General features: G+C 34.9%; 1 protein-coding gene across 2 annotated transcripts; it reads left to right on the plus strand.

Annotated features, from left to right (window-relative positions):
- The first annotated feature begins 686 nt into the window (after positions 1-686).
- On the plus strand, positions 687-15,422 carry POU1F1 (POU class 1 homeobox 1). 2 transcript variants are annotated; one of them, XM_058523373.1, is made up of 6 exons: positions 687-828; positions 3,580-3,729; positions 11,013-11,237; positions 13,387-13,551; positions 14,320-14,380; positions 15,212-15,422. In XM_058523373.1, exons 1-6 carry the CDS (start codon positions 687-689, stop codon positions 15,420-15,422), a joined length of 954 nt encoding a protein of 317 aa, XP_058379356.1. The 2 variants fall into 2 exon arrangements, with proteins under 2 accessions (XP_058379356.1, XP_058379357.1); XM_058523374.1 differs by having other exon boundaries at positions 3,658-3,729.
- The last annotated feature ends 1,093 nt before the right edge of the window (positions 15,423-16,515 follow it).

The following is a 16,515-nucleotide window of genomic DNA, read 5'->3' on the forward strand; positions in this document are numbered from 1 at the left end:
ATTTTCCATTTTCCATTTATATGGTAAAAATTAAATTTGTTCTCATAGTTTTTCAAAATTGCACTATTGAGAGTGAATCAGTAGTTGGTAACATTCATTCTCACATTTAGTCTTCTATGCTTCTTTCAATTTATACTTAAAAATTCATAATTTCTTGAGATTATGTAGTGAGTACTTCTCTTGTTTTACATTATTTTGCAAATTTAATGTTATCTAAAAAAAGAAAAAAATCTCATATATATAAATTTGCCATTGTGTTAGCAGCAAAAAGACACCTAGTATTTCTCCATTCGTTGTAGCATTATTTCTTTGAGGAACACTTTTTTTGAAGTTCTTGATTCCTTCCTAAAAGGTCTGAATTACTGAAGTTGCCAAATAAAGTTTCAGATTTCTCCCTTCCCTTCAGTCTATACCTAAGAACCAGCTTCCCTCTTGGGTAGGAATTACATTTGGAGGAGAAGACAGAGGGTTCAGACTGATACAGCAATACCCCTGGGAACAGATGATTAACATGTATAAAGGGATTTCCCTGCAATATAAACACCAGCACGCGCCCTCCTGGGCTTCAGAGCCTTCCTGATGTATATATGCAGGAGAGATATTTGAAACTGCCCTTTGAGACGATAATAGAATAACACTCTGTTTTGGGGAGCAGCGGTTCTCCTCATTTTTCTACTCTTGTGGGAATGAGTTGCCAACCTTTTACTTCGGCTGATACCTTTATGCCTCTGAATTCCGAGTCTTCTGCAACTCTGCCTCTGATCATGCATCACAGTGCGGCCGAGTGCCTCCCTGTCTCCAACCACGCCACCAACGTGATGTCCACAGGTACTGACTCCAGCCGCGGTCCACGTGCGGCTGGGCCTCCAGAGTTCAGAATGGATGCTTTGAATCTTGTTAGTTTACAATCACTTTGCTTCTTTTATTTTTTCCTTTGTTTTAATTTGTTTTGAGTTAAATATTAAGGATATTACAAGAGCCAAAATGCCGAAGAAATTTTTCAAGAAATATTAGTAAGTGTAGTAAATTATTGTTGGTTTTATTATAAAGATCTATTTTCTATGTAAGTAAACAGTGAGTTTGGCTATTTTTAATCTGAAAATCATTTTAATGGAAATGTGTATGGATAAGGAATAAAACTAAAGAGTCTAAAATAATTTAATGTTTAAAAGGTATTACTTCTTTATCTTAATTTATTTGGTATTTAGATTACATTTGCTACTATGTCTAAAAACAGCCATATACCTCATCGTAAACACAACTAAATGATTCCCAGTACCAACAATAATGTATTTCAAAGAATAAACTAATTAAATAATTTAAATAAACTTATCTTTTTAGCATAATTCAAAACTCAAAAATCAAAGCTGGAAACAGCATGTAACATTTAGAGCCCATGAACTGAGTTAAATTTTCTCAAGATTGAGTTCTGGAGAGACTTCAACCTCTGACCAAGTTTTAATATTTTCTTACGTAACTTTCTTAAATAAAAACTAAACTTGGGAATTTAAATATTTTGTCTTAAACACAATCAATCAAATAAGTATATTTGTTAATACATCCGTTCTTTATGCAGTAACAAATAGTGTTTTAAAGTAGATTTATAAATGGACAAAGTCTTTCATTGAGTAAATTTCTTTCATTAAATAGCAATATACTCATTCACTTTCCACTTGTTTTAAAAGCAATCTAAATATAAACTAAATTTTGTACATTTAAAAAACAAAATTTGAGTTGATACATTTATATTCTGATTTAAAGGATTTAAGCTTTATCTTTTATTATAATTAAGCAGTTTCCAAACATATATGTAAGTTTGGCACTAATCTTTGGCAAAATCATTAATGTAAAGATTTTTTTTCATCTACCAAAGATTCTTATAATTTAATTAAAAAGGTAAAAAAAAATCCTCAAACACATTTTTTTGGAAAATATAATAAAGTATTTTTACCAGAAAGATGTGCTATAAATAAATTTAAACAATTACCACTTAGCTAACTGTATATTTTTAATAAAAGATCTTTCTACAGATTGGGGATGGGGAGAATAATACGTTATTTGTTTAATCTACTGTGTGAGAACAGTATCTGGCCAGAATGAAAATAAAATTTAGAATTGAGGTAATGATTTAGCAAGTTTAGGCTCAAAATCCTATTTATTTATTTAAAAATAAATTAACAATGTATTTAGTAAACTAGCCTATGCTTTATACAACTTTCCCAAATCAGAGAAACAAAAAATAGTAAACCTTGGAAGTAAAAAAAAATCATAACCATAAAAATGATCTAACTGTATTTTAAATGATAATAGCATTGATTTTATAATTTTTCCTTCAAACTATAATCATATTCATCTAATGTTCTAAGTAAGGAATTAGAAATATTGGTTATAATGAGAAGAGCACTTGGGTATTAAATGTGTTTCAAGTTTATTTGTTTAATTTTAGAATGCGTAGTAAGATTTTTATCATTCTACTGTAAAATAACTTCAGTTCTTCCTACATATCAGTTGTTACATAAAAACTTATGCAGATATTTTTAAATATTAAAGATTGATCTATAGTTAGAGATAATTCTGAAGAGACTTTGTCTTTAATCACTAGATTATATCTCGATATTTTCAAAGGATCCTAATTCTACACTTTACATCTTTTGTATTTATTCAAGAAGATGTAATTATGTTACATTTATAAAAATCCACCACTATATTCAGGATATGAAGGAAAAATGAGAAAATAAAATACATAAGGAAACATTGGCTGGTGATTTTATTGTCAGTAGTCCATGCTCTTAGTCAACTTGCTGAGTCATATTTAAAGCTTGATAAAAGTTTAGTAATTCAGATTTACTTTCAAAATACACGTTGATTCCATGAGGCATATAACTATTTAAGAATGAGCTTATGTTTATAGTCTAGATTCAATCTTTATAGACAATATCTCTCAATACTCAATGAACTTATTTTTTGACCCGCTTTATCATTAGAATTGTTGAAGCGGTTGTGTGCATTCAGAAAACCTCCAACCTCATAGTTTCAAAACCAACATAAATACATTGTCATAAATTTTTTATAAACCTCTGAATTTAGTGGAATTTTTATGATTGTATCCAATAGGAGGCTAGTTGCTCTGCCATTTCCTCTTTGATGGAAGAAATTTGTTAGGAAAATAAACAAAAGTAAAGACTGTTAGAGAGTAGATTTCTGTATTCATTCTTCCAGAGAAAGGCCACTCTATAATACCATGTTACACAAGAATTTTAAGAGATTATTTTCTAGTAGGTTTGTTGCAATATCTATATTGGGTGGAACCTACAATAAGTCAGCAAGTTTCAGTTAGCCAAGGTCCAGACTGGTCAGTCACCCCTTCAAAGAGCAAAGGATAATTAATGAAAGCTTTAATTCTCTTGATGATTTATAATCTCATTACTTGACATAACTTTGACCCCTAGTTTCAACCTACTCATCAGAGAATTTCCCCTAAATGAGAAAAAATTATTGGCATATAACTAAGAATTGCATAAATGTATATTCTTGAAATGAAACGAATGTGTCTTGAATCCTCATACATTTTCTTACCAGTCCCGTCTATTTTGTCTTTGATCCAAACTCCTAAATATTTGCGCACATATTTCTCGGTGACAACATTGGGAAACACAGCAACGGGACTTCATTATTCTGTTCCTTCCTGTCACTATGGAAACCAGTCATCAACCTATGGAGTGATGGCAGGTAAGAAAAATTGTCTTTACATATGAGATTGACTTGGGGACACTTAGATGGATTTCCTGGTTCTGAGCGAATCTTGACCAGAGCGTATCATGAAATTCTAATCTCTTAACCTTGGAAATTGCTGGTAAAACCACCACTTGTTGAAATGTTCCCTGATCTGTGATGCCTTCAGAGACCATAATAATTATACCTGATTGCCCCTATTCTACATAGCCCTGAGCTGCTGTGCTTTTCAACTCTGGTGTTTGCTTTGTACGATTTTTGTTCTAATTCCCTACTGTCAAACTGTCGATTGTCACTTGGTGATGCTATGGGTGGGCTTGTCTCCAGTATAAATATGGTAGCCACTAGCCTCATGTGGCTATTTAAATTTAAATGTAAATTAACTAAAATAAAGTCAAATTTAAAATTCAGTTTCTCAGTTGTACTGGCCACTTTTTAAGTGCTCATGTGGCTACCAAAGCAGACAGCACGGATTTATAGAACATCCCTCTCATCACAATATTTCTTCTGGACATTTGGTCCATATAGATATATAAGTCATCGAAGGCTAAGAGTGGTTTGCAGTAGCTTTAGCAATGGTTGTTTGAGGCTTTGGCTGCCCTCTCTGAGCTGCCTCTGAGTCTTAAATGTGATTGAAATAGGTGAAGTTACATCTGTTTCTCCTTTGGCTAAGTAAAGCATCACAAGATCAAGACTAACTACTTATTTATTTACTTTTGTATGAAGGCATCAATAGCACGTTTCTTAAGAGGAAAATCTGACTTGAGCCATCCACTCATCACAACACTTATGGCTTGATTTTAGGATATGGCCAGAGAAAATATTTTAATGGTTTAATAAAGTGCACAATTTTGTTGTGCACAGATTTTTTCTAGATATTCTTTGATCTTTTATACATATTACTGCAGCAGGGAGAAAAATATTATGGATGACGATAAACTACTAAGGCTCAGTGAGAACATAAGAGTGTATGTGTGTGTGTGTGTGCACGCGTGTGTGCATGCTTGTGTGAAATGAGAGAGAAACTATGGATAAAGGAATCACATATTAGTGCAATCTTTTCTTTGTTTTGTTATCATCCAGAGTAAGTAATAAAACAAACATGGATATATGCCTATAAATTTGAAATAAAATTCAACAAAGAATTTAGTTCACCAACCTTTAATTTCGCAAATTTTTTCAGTTTAAGACTAAATAAATCTTTAAAATAAAATATTCCAGAACAAATTAGCCTCTCTTACATTCTATCAAGCAGCATTCTGCATAAACTAGTATCCTCACCTTTATGGTAAAATGAAGACTGGTGTTCTTAATGACCACCTGTAAATACTAATGTCTCTTTTTAATAATTAAGAAACAAGGAAAGCCATATTTTTTCTTCCCCTTTGAAAACTGATCATTTATAATTCGTACAATTAGTAGTTAATCAGTACTCATGGTTAATGAGAACAGCCCCCATTGATGATGAACTACTTTCATTATAAAAGAGTAAAATGATGTGCATTTAGCCACCAGAGGTGCAGGCAGAATGCTTTCCGTGGCCCCCACAACGTTTTGACTATGGAACAAGAAATGACAATTGCATGGCCATGTGCTGCTCTCTCTCAGAGGAGAGGCCTTGCTCTTCATTCACAGTGGGTCCCATGAACCCAGGTGCAACTTTAGGTGCCCTCTCAACCCAGCAAGAGGCAGCCATGGATTGAGGTTAGCACAAAGATAAAATCAGCCACACACCAAATACTCTAAAATGGTTTTCGGTACCACCTCCCTCCCCACCAGATCAAGGCCAGCAGCTGTGGCCTAGTGAGTTCGCAGCTGGCCTGAGAATTCTTACGGTCTTCCACTTTCCAGGACTGGAGTGAACAGGCCCAGGTTCACACAGAGAGTCCATTGGCAGCTTAGGTTGTGCTTCCCTTGGTGGGCACTCAGCAAACCCTCTTCCTCATCACAGTTAAAAAGGAGAGGCCCCTGGAAAAGCCCTTTAAAAAGATTCCAAGCATGGGTTAGTGACATCAGGAACAAAATGGTTATCCTAAGATTTGGAGGTATTACTGTCATCTTAAAACTAAATTAAATTTATCTTGTCACAGAAAGAAAAACTCACCATGGCAAGCATAGAGATTATATCTGAATATTTTTGAGAGGGATATCATTAAAATGTGATATGCTTTACACTTTGTCAGAATGTCACCATTTTGACATATATTCAGTATTAGCATTTGCATCATGGCAGATTAAGTCTCAGAGACTCTGAATTCTCCTGCCTTCATCCCCAGAGAAGCTACACAAATTGAGTTATAAAACACATGAATTCAGAAATAAGAGAGCAAAGGTATAAAATACACAAGAGAAACTTGGCAATGTCATTTGAATTTTTTGAGACATCTCAAGACGTTCATCAAATCAGCCACTTCCATGCAATTTACGGAAGTATCTTATCATCAACAACAAAGACAGGTTCATTGTCACAGGTTCACTTCCATTGCCATAGGAAAGAGAAGTGACACAAAGAACTATATTTCAAATGATGTGAAATTGCTTTATTTTAATGGGTTATTATATTACCCATACTCGGATGCTTACATTTAGTTTGAGCATTTCATTAAATTAAAAACCCACTGGAAGGGAAGGGCTACAGCTAATATTTTGATAAGGTTGGTAAGGAAGGCTTTAATCCTCGGATGAGTCCACTGTGCCTCCGAGTCCAGGTGTGGGCATACTAAAGAGAATGACTAATTGGGAGCAATGAATTAGCCACACCACGACTAACTACGAACTTTATTCAAGTCACTTAACATGTCTGAGTTTCAGTCTCTTCATCCCCAGGTTGTGGTGGGTACTACAACTCTCAAAGTCATGGCAGATTTGTACCAACTCAACCTGGCTTCCTCCTTGATCTTGTTACTTACACCTGCAGCTAAATTACTTCTGTCCCTTCACTCCTGAGAATTTAGATAATTCAACAGCCTACAGTATGGGTAACAGGAAACAGGGAATTATAAATGCCATTCAAAATCTCTTCTAGATAAACACAAAACAAAACAAAATAACAATAGAAACCCTTCAAAATTCTGATTCCTGGATATCTGAGATTATTTTTGTCCTCCAGTTTCTAAAGTGGGGTGAAAGTTAGGAACAAGCTCAATGGTCTGTCCACCCTTCCACCGTCATGTGGCAACTGAGCAAATCAGCTACATGGTAATGATTGCTGAACCCAGCAAGGTTAGACGACATGATGCCACCCAAGACGTGGGGTAAGAGTCATTGTTCAAAAATTAATTTTAAGAAGAAAGCAAAATAGCTGATGTTTGTGAGTTAACCAAGAAGAAGGTCCATTCTCTTTTAGGAAAAGTGGATAAAAAGAGAAAGGATTATTACGGCTGAAAGTGCCCTCTCCACCTGGGCTGACGCAAAAGGCTCCAGAAGTCAGTCTGACAGTTGACACAGAGACGTGGCCAACTTTGGAGTCCATCTCTTCATTCTTAAGTTGTCTTCTTTTCTCTTTCTTTTCTTTATTTATTCTTTTTCTCTAATTTGTTCTAGTTTTGTTAACTTTGAGGGAAGGAGTAATTCTGACAATCTTTTGCCTCTGGATCATGAAAGGCCTTTCAGTAGCAGTAACAGGATATATTTTCCCTAAATTTTGTTGTCTCTGTCTCAACTACTCCCCTCAGTCATGGTCGCAGGAAAGCAGCCACAGGCAATATGTACACACAGTGGGCATGGCTGTGTTCCAAATAAACTTAATTTACATCACCAGGCAGAGGACCTCTGTTGTACGTGGGTAGGATTTACCAATGCACAAAAGAGAAAAGATCACGATTCAAATTTATGATTTGCTTCACATTGTCATGCAGAGGGGGGAAAAACGGAAAATAAAGGGAAGTATTCAAAAGCATATTCCCGTGCACGTCTACAGCAAGGTGGTGTATTTTACCGTGTCCTCTTCTTCCCTGTTCTTTTAAGCCGTCAAGCCAGTAACCTCAGACATATTGTCAGCACCTGGCAGAGCTACATGCTGCAGAGAGCAGTTTGCCCCACACCATGGTACACTGAGCCAGGGCCCTGCGAGGCAAGCCCGACCTCCGCCTCCCCACTGCCTGCTTTAAAAGATTCCCTCTGTTCTTCTCCCGCTCTGCCACACAGAAACACACACAGAGCAATTCAGAAAGGCTGTAGTGATTATTCTGCCATGTGAAAATACGCTTTGGGCGGTAAAGAACGTGCCAACTCTTCCAAGCTTCTTAGGTGTGTGCCTGTCTAGATCTGTAGACAATTTTGCTTTATCAGTGTTTTGGAAATTTTTTATGAGATCTCTGCTGCACATGCTCACCACCTCTTTTATCTTTTGCCTTTTTCAATAATGCAGGCTTTAGAAAAATTTAAAAAATATCTTGCCATATACACCATGCCAATCACTCCTCACTCTCCCCTAAATCAGGATCCTGTGACGGAAACTGCGGCTTGCTTGGCTGTGCCCATGACTGTCGTGATCAATTTCTGTCTAAGGGTAGTTCCAGGGAAACTATCCCCGCCAGTAACCGGATGCTCGCACTTAGTGAAAGATGAAAACGCATCACACGTCGTGTTGTCCTTTTTTCTCTGGATGCCAAACCTTTGAACATGGTATTTTCTGTATACTTTTCATGGACTCATGTTCAAATTTATTTTCTAAATATTTATTTATCCAGAGTATTCATAATGTGTAAACTACCTTTAAAATTTTCCAAAACTAGGGATGGCATGCTTCTAATATTTTAATAAGTAATCATAATATTTTTGTCTGAAAGCACTTGTTTAATACAGCCAAGTGTGGTTAAGCTGCAGGGAATGCCTTTAAAGGAAAGTCACTTAATTCACCTGAGTACACACCGCCTGGAAACTAAGTAGGCGGTAGTTCTGCGAGGTCTGTTGCAGTGCTGGTTGGACTTCAGTTCTCGTTTCCATCACATAGTTCATTCATCGTGGCATCCACGGAAAGTTACTTAACTTCTTTTTACTTAAATGTCCTAAATTTTAAACTGTGGGTAAAAACTACACATCCTTCCTACCTAACTTGTGCACATAAAGATCAGAAGACGACAAATGTGAAATGAACACAGCATAAAGTATCACATAGAAGATTGTTAGCAGTGCACGATTATGATTGGCAAAAAAAATTGGAAATCACGATCAAGATCGCTAACAGATTCAGACCTTGTGGTATGGTCATGTAGAAAGATATGCAACAAATTACTTACATAAAATAAAAATAATTTGACAGAGGTTAAATGAGTTATCTAAAGTGTCTTAAAATACATTAAATGTGCAAAATCAAACAGCAGCCTGACTTTTTTCTCTCTGCTTTTACTATTTTGCACACTATTTCATTAAGTGACATTTGATATTCTCAAATGGTGAAAGAAGTGAAGATTTTTCATATCTGTAAGAACCAACTCTGAAAGCACAAGTGAAAGAAAAGTCTTGAGCTAAATATTAAGCAGATACTGAAACCAATGTGATCAGTTTTCTTCTTATATACGTTAGTCTTTTCTTTTATTTCAACTAGCGGAAGTCTAAAATTAATAGAAAGATAAAAAATACCAAAAGAAATAAATATTTTAAAAAATAAGCTAGTAATAAATTAAAAATTGATAAAATTTCTCTTTTTAAATTTTGTGTGGTCTGGTCAATATACCACGTACTCAAGTATAAAGGGGAGGATTAATTGACTTTTTAAAAAGTAAAACTGGGTAATTTTGGTTTGCAAAAGTAGCGTGAATTTTTCTATGTAGAAGTAGTGTCTTTTTAGATATATTTTTGGCTGTGAAGTTACCAAATTTATTTTATTTTATTTTGTTTAATCTTTCATTTCTGTGTTTACTTTGCTTCAGAAAAATAGTATAGTCTTTTGGATAAGGGCACACTTTGTAATTACATATTCTCATATAAATAATAGAAGCCAATAATTTGCTGACTTACACTATTCTTTGCTCATTAAATATTGATATATAATGTAAGATTTATATATTCTGGCAAAATATATTATTACTCATGCCTTTGATTTGTGAATGTATTTATGGAGAAATTATAGATAGCATAAACTCTTGATAGTTTTTTCAGCAATTTTCCAAGAATGATTACTGCATATAATCTGTAGTAATTTATTTCTAGTTTAAATATTTATTTATACTCATAAGAAAAATGATTAATTACTCAGTATTTTGTTTATATCAAAATGTCTTGGTTATACATGTGTCATTTAGTATCAGTTGAAGTGAAATCTCTACCAATAAAAATTATAATGTATTGATGAAGCAAACAGAAGCAAAATGTGTGGGAATTTGGCTTATATACCATCCTCTCATCCATGCTCCCCAACTGAGTTAGCCTCTTCTTTCCTAATAAAGAATGAAATCTGGAAGCAATTTTAAAAAATTAGATCTTTTAGCTTTTTTGTGATTTATGATTTAACCCACTCAGTCAACTCTGCTTCATCATCTGTGGGTGATGCCTATCATACTGAGAATTGAACACTTCTTTGCCATTTATTTTTGCTTCTAAAAAAAATTATTAAGAAATGATTCCATTATATTGTATACTTTTCAAAAAATCTTGTCAATGACTTTTTAACAGAACTTTTAAAGTTACCTTTTGTTAAATGTCTATTCACTCCTCAAATCCATTTAACCATATTAATGTATTTTATGTTCTCATAATTCTCTTTTACCTGCCTTTGTTAAATTAAAAAAAAGACACAATTATTTCCCATTGAAATTAAGTATTTACTGATAAAACAGTGGGGCCTTTTAATATTATAAAATCTATTTCCTGATCATAAGAAAACTTCCAGCATAGCACTTAGCTCTGGGCTAAGTTTGATTATAACAAACATCACAGATTATTTGTTCAATGAAATAAGAAAACAGAGATCAAAACATACATTCTGGTTAGAGTTGAACCTCAGATTCCCAACATTAAGCGCCTTTTAAGCGGAAAAAATGATGGAAAATTTACGCTTCAAAGAGAATTTTTTTTATTTCTATTGTAATTATTTGCAATTTCCAGCTTCTTTCCTTTGGCATTGTCTTTGTTTTTGCTGCTCCAGAGAATGTGGAAAATAAATAATCACATTTATACTAAGCTACTCTGTATTTCTACCTCAGAAGACTGAGTGTCAGGTAATCTTGAAGAATTGAGACAGGCTGTAGCTGAAAAATGGGCTCTATTGGCAAAATCCTTGCTTGTATAGAAATGAGATAATTACAAATGGCCCTTTCCTTTTCTTTGTTTATTCACAGGTAGCTTAGCCCCTTGTCTTTATAAGTTTCCTGACCACACTTTGGGTCATGGCTTTCCCCCCATGCACCAGCCTCTCCTGGCAGAGGACCCCGCAGCTGCTGACTTCAAACAGGAACTCCGGCGGAAAAGTAAATTGGTTGAAGAGCCAATAGACATGGATTCTCCAGAAATCCGAGAACTTGAAAAGTTTGCCAATGAATTTAAAGTGAGAAGAATTAAGCTAGGTATGTGCTTTTTAAGAGCCCTGGCGCACCTAACTCAGTCTGCAAATCTTCACTCTCTGACTGTTGAGTCTCTTATCCTCTGTCAGAAGTCCAAGACTGTTCTCGTTCCATATCTCACTGTGGACTTAAGTTAGTCCAGTTGTGAATATCCTACAAAAACCTTGTTGATCAATGTCGCTAGTTTCTTGTGCATCCTTCCAGAGATATCTTATGCATACATAAACAAATACATGTGTTTCTTCATGCAGATTTTTTTTAATTTAACTATTTATTTTGGAGAGCTTTCCGTATTAGGTTTTAGAGAGCTTTTTTTTATTTTAAATAGATCTGTCAAATTCCATTTTATGAATATACGACAATTTATTTAACCAGTCCTCTACTGATGGTAAATTTAGGGGGTCTCCAATCTTATGCTGTTAAAAACAATGCCACAATGATTAACTTCATAAACGTCATTTTGCAGCTATATAAATATATGGGTACGAAAAGTGTTAAAAGCAAAATTGCTTGATTAAAGAGTATATGCATTTGGAGCAAGCCCTGATGGCCTAGCGGTTAAACTTCGGCGCTCTCACTGCTTCGGCGGCCCAGGTTCACTTCCTGGTCGTGGATCCACACCACCCATCTGTCAGTAGCCATGCTGTCGAGGCGGCTCACATAGAGAACTAGAACGACTTACAACTAGCATATACAAACATGCACTGGGGCTTTGTGGAGGAAAAAAATAAAAGAGGAAGGTTGGCAACAGATGTTAGCTCACAGCGAATCTTTCCCTGCTAAAAAAAAAAGAACCAGTGTATGTATATTTGTAATTTTGATTGATGTTGTCAAATTGGTCTGCATAGAAGTTGTACCAAATTTTACTACCACCATGAGTCTCTTTTGCTGCCCCTCAGAATGTAATCTCCGTGAAGGCAGGAGTGTTTGGTTTTTTATTTATTCCTCTTTGTTTTCTGCGTAACAGTATATCTTTAGCACTTAGAACAGTGATTGGTACACAGAGTAAATAAATAGTTGTTGAAGGAAAAATATGCTGTTAACCTTTTGGATCTTTGAAAATCAGATAGGTTGAAGTGGTTCCTCCTGGTAGTTTATGAGTGAAGTTTGCAAGTGTTCTTTCCTGTGTTTGACTGTCATTTGTAATTCCTTTTCTGTGAACTGTCTGTTCATAGCCTTTGCTTACTTTCTATTGAAAGGTGTTTTTAACATAAAATAACTATGACAATTAACTTTGATTTAAATTCATGAAGTAGTGTATTTTTTTTAATGGATTGAAGATGATAGTTCAAACCTCTGCACTTGTGGAGTGAACTACAGATAATTTTGTAATGATATTTATTGATAGGCATCATATGTAATCATGTTATGCATACAGGTATCTAGCCTTAGGCCCTGAATTAATAGTAGTTACAATAAACACAGAAGTAGGCATTGTTATAACATTCATTTTCAGTTTGCTATTTAGATTGCTGTGAATATTTCAAATTCTATGTTGATGGTTTATATCAACTTGTACTCTAAAAATGTTTAGGACAATCGATGAGGATCTTTTGCCTGGAGATAGAAGCATTACCAAATAATATAACGAATGTGCTCAGAGGTATACATAAAATGTATGATCATAGTCTCATAATAAACATGTTTTTAGGGAAAGTAAGCGTAATTCTTAGTTTTATTAGGTCCCTTTCAAAAATATAGTTGAATTTTTCACTCCTACAGTTGAGATAAAAATATTTATGATATATCATCATATATTTTATGCACTATATTTAATATATGATAGATTTTTGAGCATATATCATCAGATATTTTTAATAATAATGATAAAGAGGGCAAGAACTTTTAAGCATTTATAATGTGTTTATGAGACATCTATCCAATTTGACTAAATGTTATGAATGGCAGATGTTCCTATCTGAATTCTTTTGACTTCTAGAAAAAAATAACATTAACTCGAAGGAATATTTTTTTGAAGTCCAGGACAATTTACACTGAATCTTACTAAATAATTTTAAATTGCCAACAAATATGTTCTTAAAAGCAGTATTTAATGGTTGACAAAGAAAGACACGCAGATTTGTGCAGTGACAGACTAAAGTGAATGCTTCTTGGAAAGCAGCAGCTAACGGTCTTGGCCATCCTTTCACAGGATACACCCAAACCAACGTCGGGGAAGCCCTGGCGGCCGTGCACGGCTCTGAATTCAGTCAGACAACTATCTGCCGATTTGAAAACCTGCAGCTCAGCTTTAAAAACGCATGCAAACTGAAAGCAATCCTATCCAAATGGCTGGAGGAAGCGGAACAAATGGGAGGTAGCAGAGCAATGTTCTGAGGGCTGCGTGATGCTCCAACCCAAAAGAGGGGGCTCCAATTGGCAGGATTGATACTACAGTGACAGGGGTGGGGTTTGGTTTTGGTTTGGTTTTTCTCTTTGAGATAAAAAATAGATATCTTGCTGTATCACACTAAAAAAAAAGGAAGGCCAATAGAAGTGTAGAAATAAATTTACTGAGAAGATAGAGAGAGAAAAGATATTTAAAGAAAGCCTTCTAGATAATGTGGCTTAGGTGTGAAGTGGCGAAATGATTTTGTTAAAACACATCCAGATTCTTTCTGTCTCTGTGCTCTACTGTAGTAATTGTACGTGAATTATTCTTATAACCTAACGTGTGTAACCAGAGCATTCGACACACCAGTCTTCCTCTGAATAACATAAGCAATTGCTAGATGAGCAATTTAATGTGATAAAATTATTTAATGTGATAAAATTAGTCATACTAATGTCAAGGCTGATAAAGGGTAAGGTTTGAGAGCATTTAGAGCAAGCGTTCCAACAAAAGTAAGGTAAGGATATAATTTATAGACAATTGTCTTTGCAAAGTTAATATTTATCTCTGTATTAACATTTTTATCTAGGGCTTGTAATATAAAATGACATAGACTGCAAAAATTTGAAACAAAAATGTACAGTAATTTTATTTTAGATTGTTTTATAAAGAAAACTTGAAATCCAAATCGGATAGTTTTTAAAAAAAAGACCCACTTTGTTTTTGTAATCATTTCTCTTTTCTCCATTCCAGCTTTGTACAATGAAAAAGTGGGAGTAAATGAAAGGAAAAGGAAACGGAGAACGACTATAAGGTACTAGGGGAAGAGACAGATCTTTTACAGATGGAATGAGCATAGGTGCAACATGACATATGAATGTAAGGTGACTAGAGCCCATTGAAAAAACAGGTGGAAAAGCAGCATTTAATAACAGTGAGAAATGGAGAGCTAGTAATTCTAAACATTTGCTGCAAAGCATGTGCTGTGATTCACGAGTACTTTTGCTTCACATAAAACAGAACCTGTGCAACCACTTCTGAGAAGAGTGAGTCTCTGCTGTCCTGTTAGATACGAGTCTTGCGCTGGCGTTACGGTATCTGTTACTAAAAAGAACAAAACTAGTCGTCAGCACTTCAGTCTCTTCAAGTCCAAGGCGACTCCTTGCATTTTAAACCAGAAAGATTGTTCACTGATTTTTTTGTAATTTCCGTGAGGCTCGCAGAGGAAATGCTCAAATACCGTAGGTTTTGTTTTGGTCGGTTAGTTGTTCACTAAATATTTCATCTATTGTGAACAACCTAAATGATTTCTGGGGACATTTACAATGCCTACAGAAGTGTTCACGTCCTTCTCAGAATGTCAGTGCCCTCTTGTGGCACAAAGTGGATAAACACAGATGGGCTGGTTCCCCTCCTTATTTCTTGCTGTGACTCTGCAAACAGTACCCTGCCTGAGACGAGCATCTACACATTCGACAAATTGTACGCTTTGTTGAAGAGCTTCAAAAGTGTTTTCAGAGTCTTTAAGTTTCCTTTTCACGTTAATGTTTAGGAAATGCAACCTAACTTAATTTTGATCTGCCAAAAACATCACTAAAAACATAATCTTACCCTTTCTTTTCCCTCCCACCCACCCACCTCTCAGTATTGCTGCTAAAGATGCTCTGGAGAGACACTTTGGAGAACAGAATAAACCTTCCTCTCAGGAGATCATGCGGATGGCTGAAGAACTCAATCTGGAGAAAGAAGTAGTAAGAGTTTGGTTTTGCAACCGAAGACAGAGAGAAAAACGGGTGAAAACAAGTCTGAATCAGAGTTTATTTACTATTTCTAAGGAGCACCTTGAATGCAGATAAGATTTCCTATTGTGTAATAGCCGATTGATTCATTTTTTCATTCTTTTCTTTTCTCCAACAAAAATAGAAATTAGTTATTTGGTTGCCTTCAAAAATCATTTTATATCAATAACTTTTGCAGAGGCTTTTCTTTTCTACTTTAATACAACAAATTATATTGATGAATTATTTTCTTTAAAATAATTATTCTCAGAAGCCACATGGTACATTTTACGCCAAAGATACTAATAGGAATAAAACAATGATTCTCTCTCTCTCTCTCTCTCCACACACACACACGTGAGTGCGCACATGGGTCTTTTAAAGTTTCCTTTTTCAAAGGCTGTATATTAGCTTTTTAACATTTCAGTTACTAATGTCACATAGTTAAAGAATATCACCAGAGAAGATCCAATTAAAAAATTCCTTAACCAGTGTCCTGCTTACCATCAGCTCTGTTTGTTTGAACTAAAAGTTTTGCACTTAAGAGCCAGAGGTACCTTCGAATTTTATTACTGCATTTAGGAACAGATCTTAATCAGAAGCGACACCTTTGAAGCCAATATTTAGGGCATAGCACCCAAAGTGTGTTTCTAAAGAGGCTTTTTTGATGTTTAGCTATAGAAAATATGCTTTATGGATTCTTGAGGCCCAAACTTCTCTTCTTCTGTAAGCTGTAAAGTGCCGGGAAGATATCTGTTTGTCTGCTGTTGTTTCTCCAGTGTCTGGGAAAGTGCTCATACCGGGCACACAATCCTTGTTAAATGAATGAAGGCGTGTGCTGTTAACAACGGCTACAAACTTGAAGGGTGCCTAATTTAATAACATAATTTATTTTTAAAATATCACAACCCAGAAAGTCATCTGGGATCTTATCAAAAAAGACTATCACTTTTGGTTTGATTGATTGGAATGATTTATTATTAATAGAAAAGTTTGATATATTGAGCTTTTCAATTCAGGGAATCGTATCTCAAGGAACATATTTAATTTATAAGAATGCACTTCTTTGAAACTTGCAAGTAGAAGCAAACCATACTGTGATATCAATATCAAACAGTGACTTTTTTTTTTGCATTTTGAATGTAAATCTGCTGGCTATGTTTATCTAACT

This window comes from Diceros bicornis, chromosome 27, assembly GCF_020826845.1.
Source record: "Diceros bicornis minor isolate mBicDic1 chromosome 27, mDicBic1.mat.cur, whole genome shotgun sequence".
Classification (NCBI taxonomy): domain Eukaryota; kingdom Metazoa; phylum Chordata; class Mammalia; order Perissodactyla; family Rhinocerotidae; genus Diceros; species Diceros bicornis.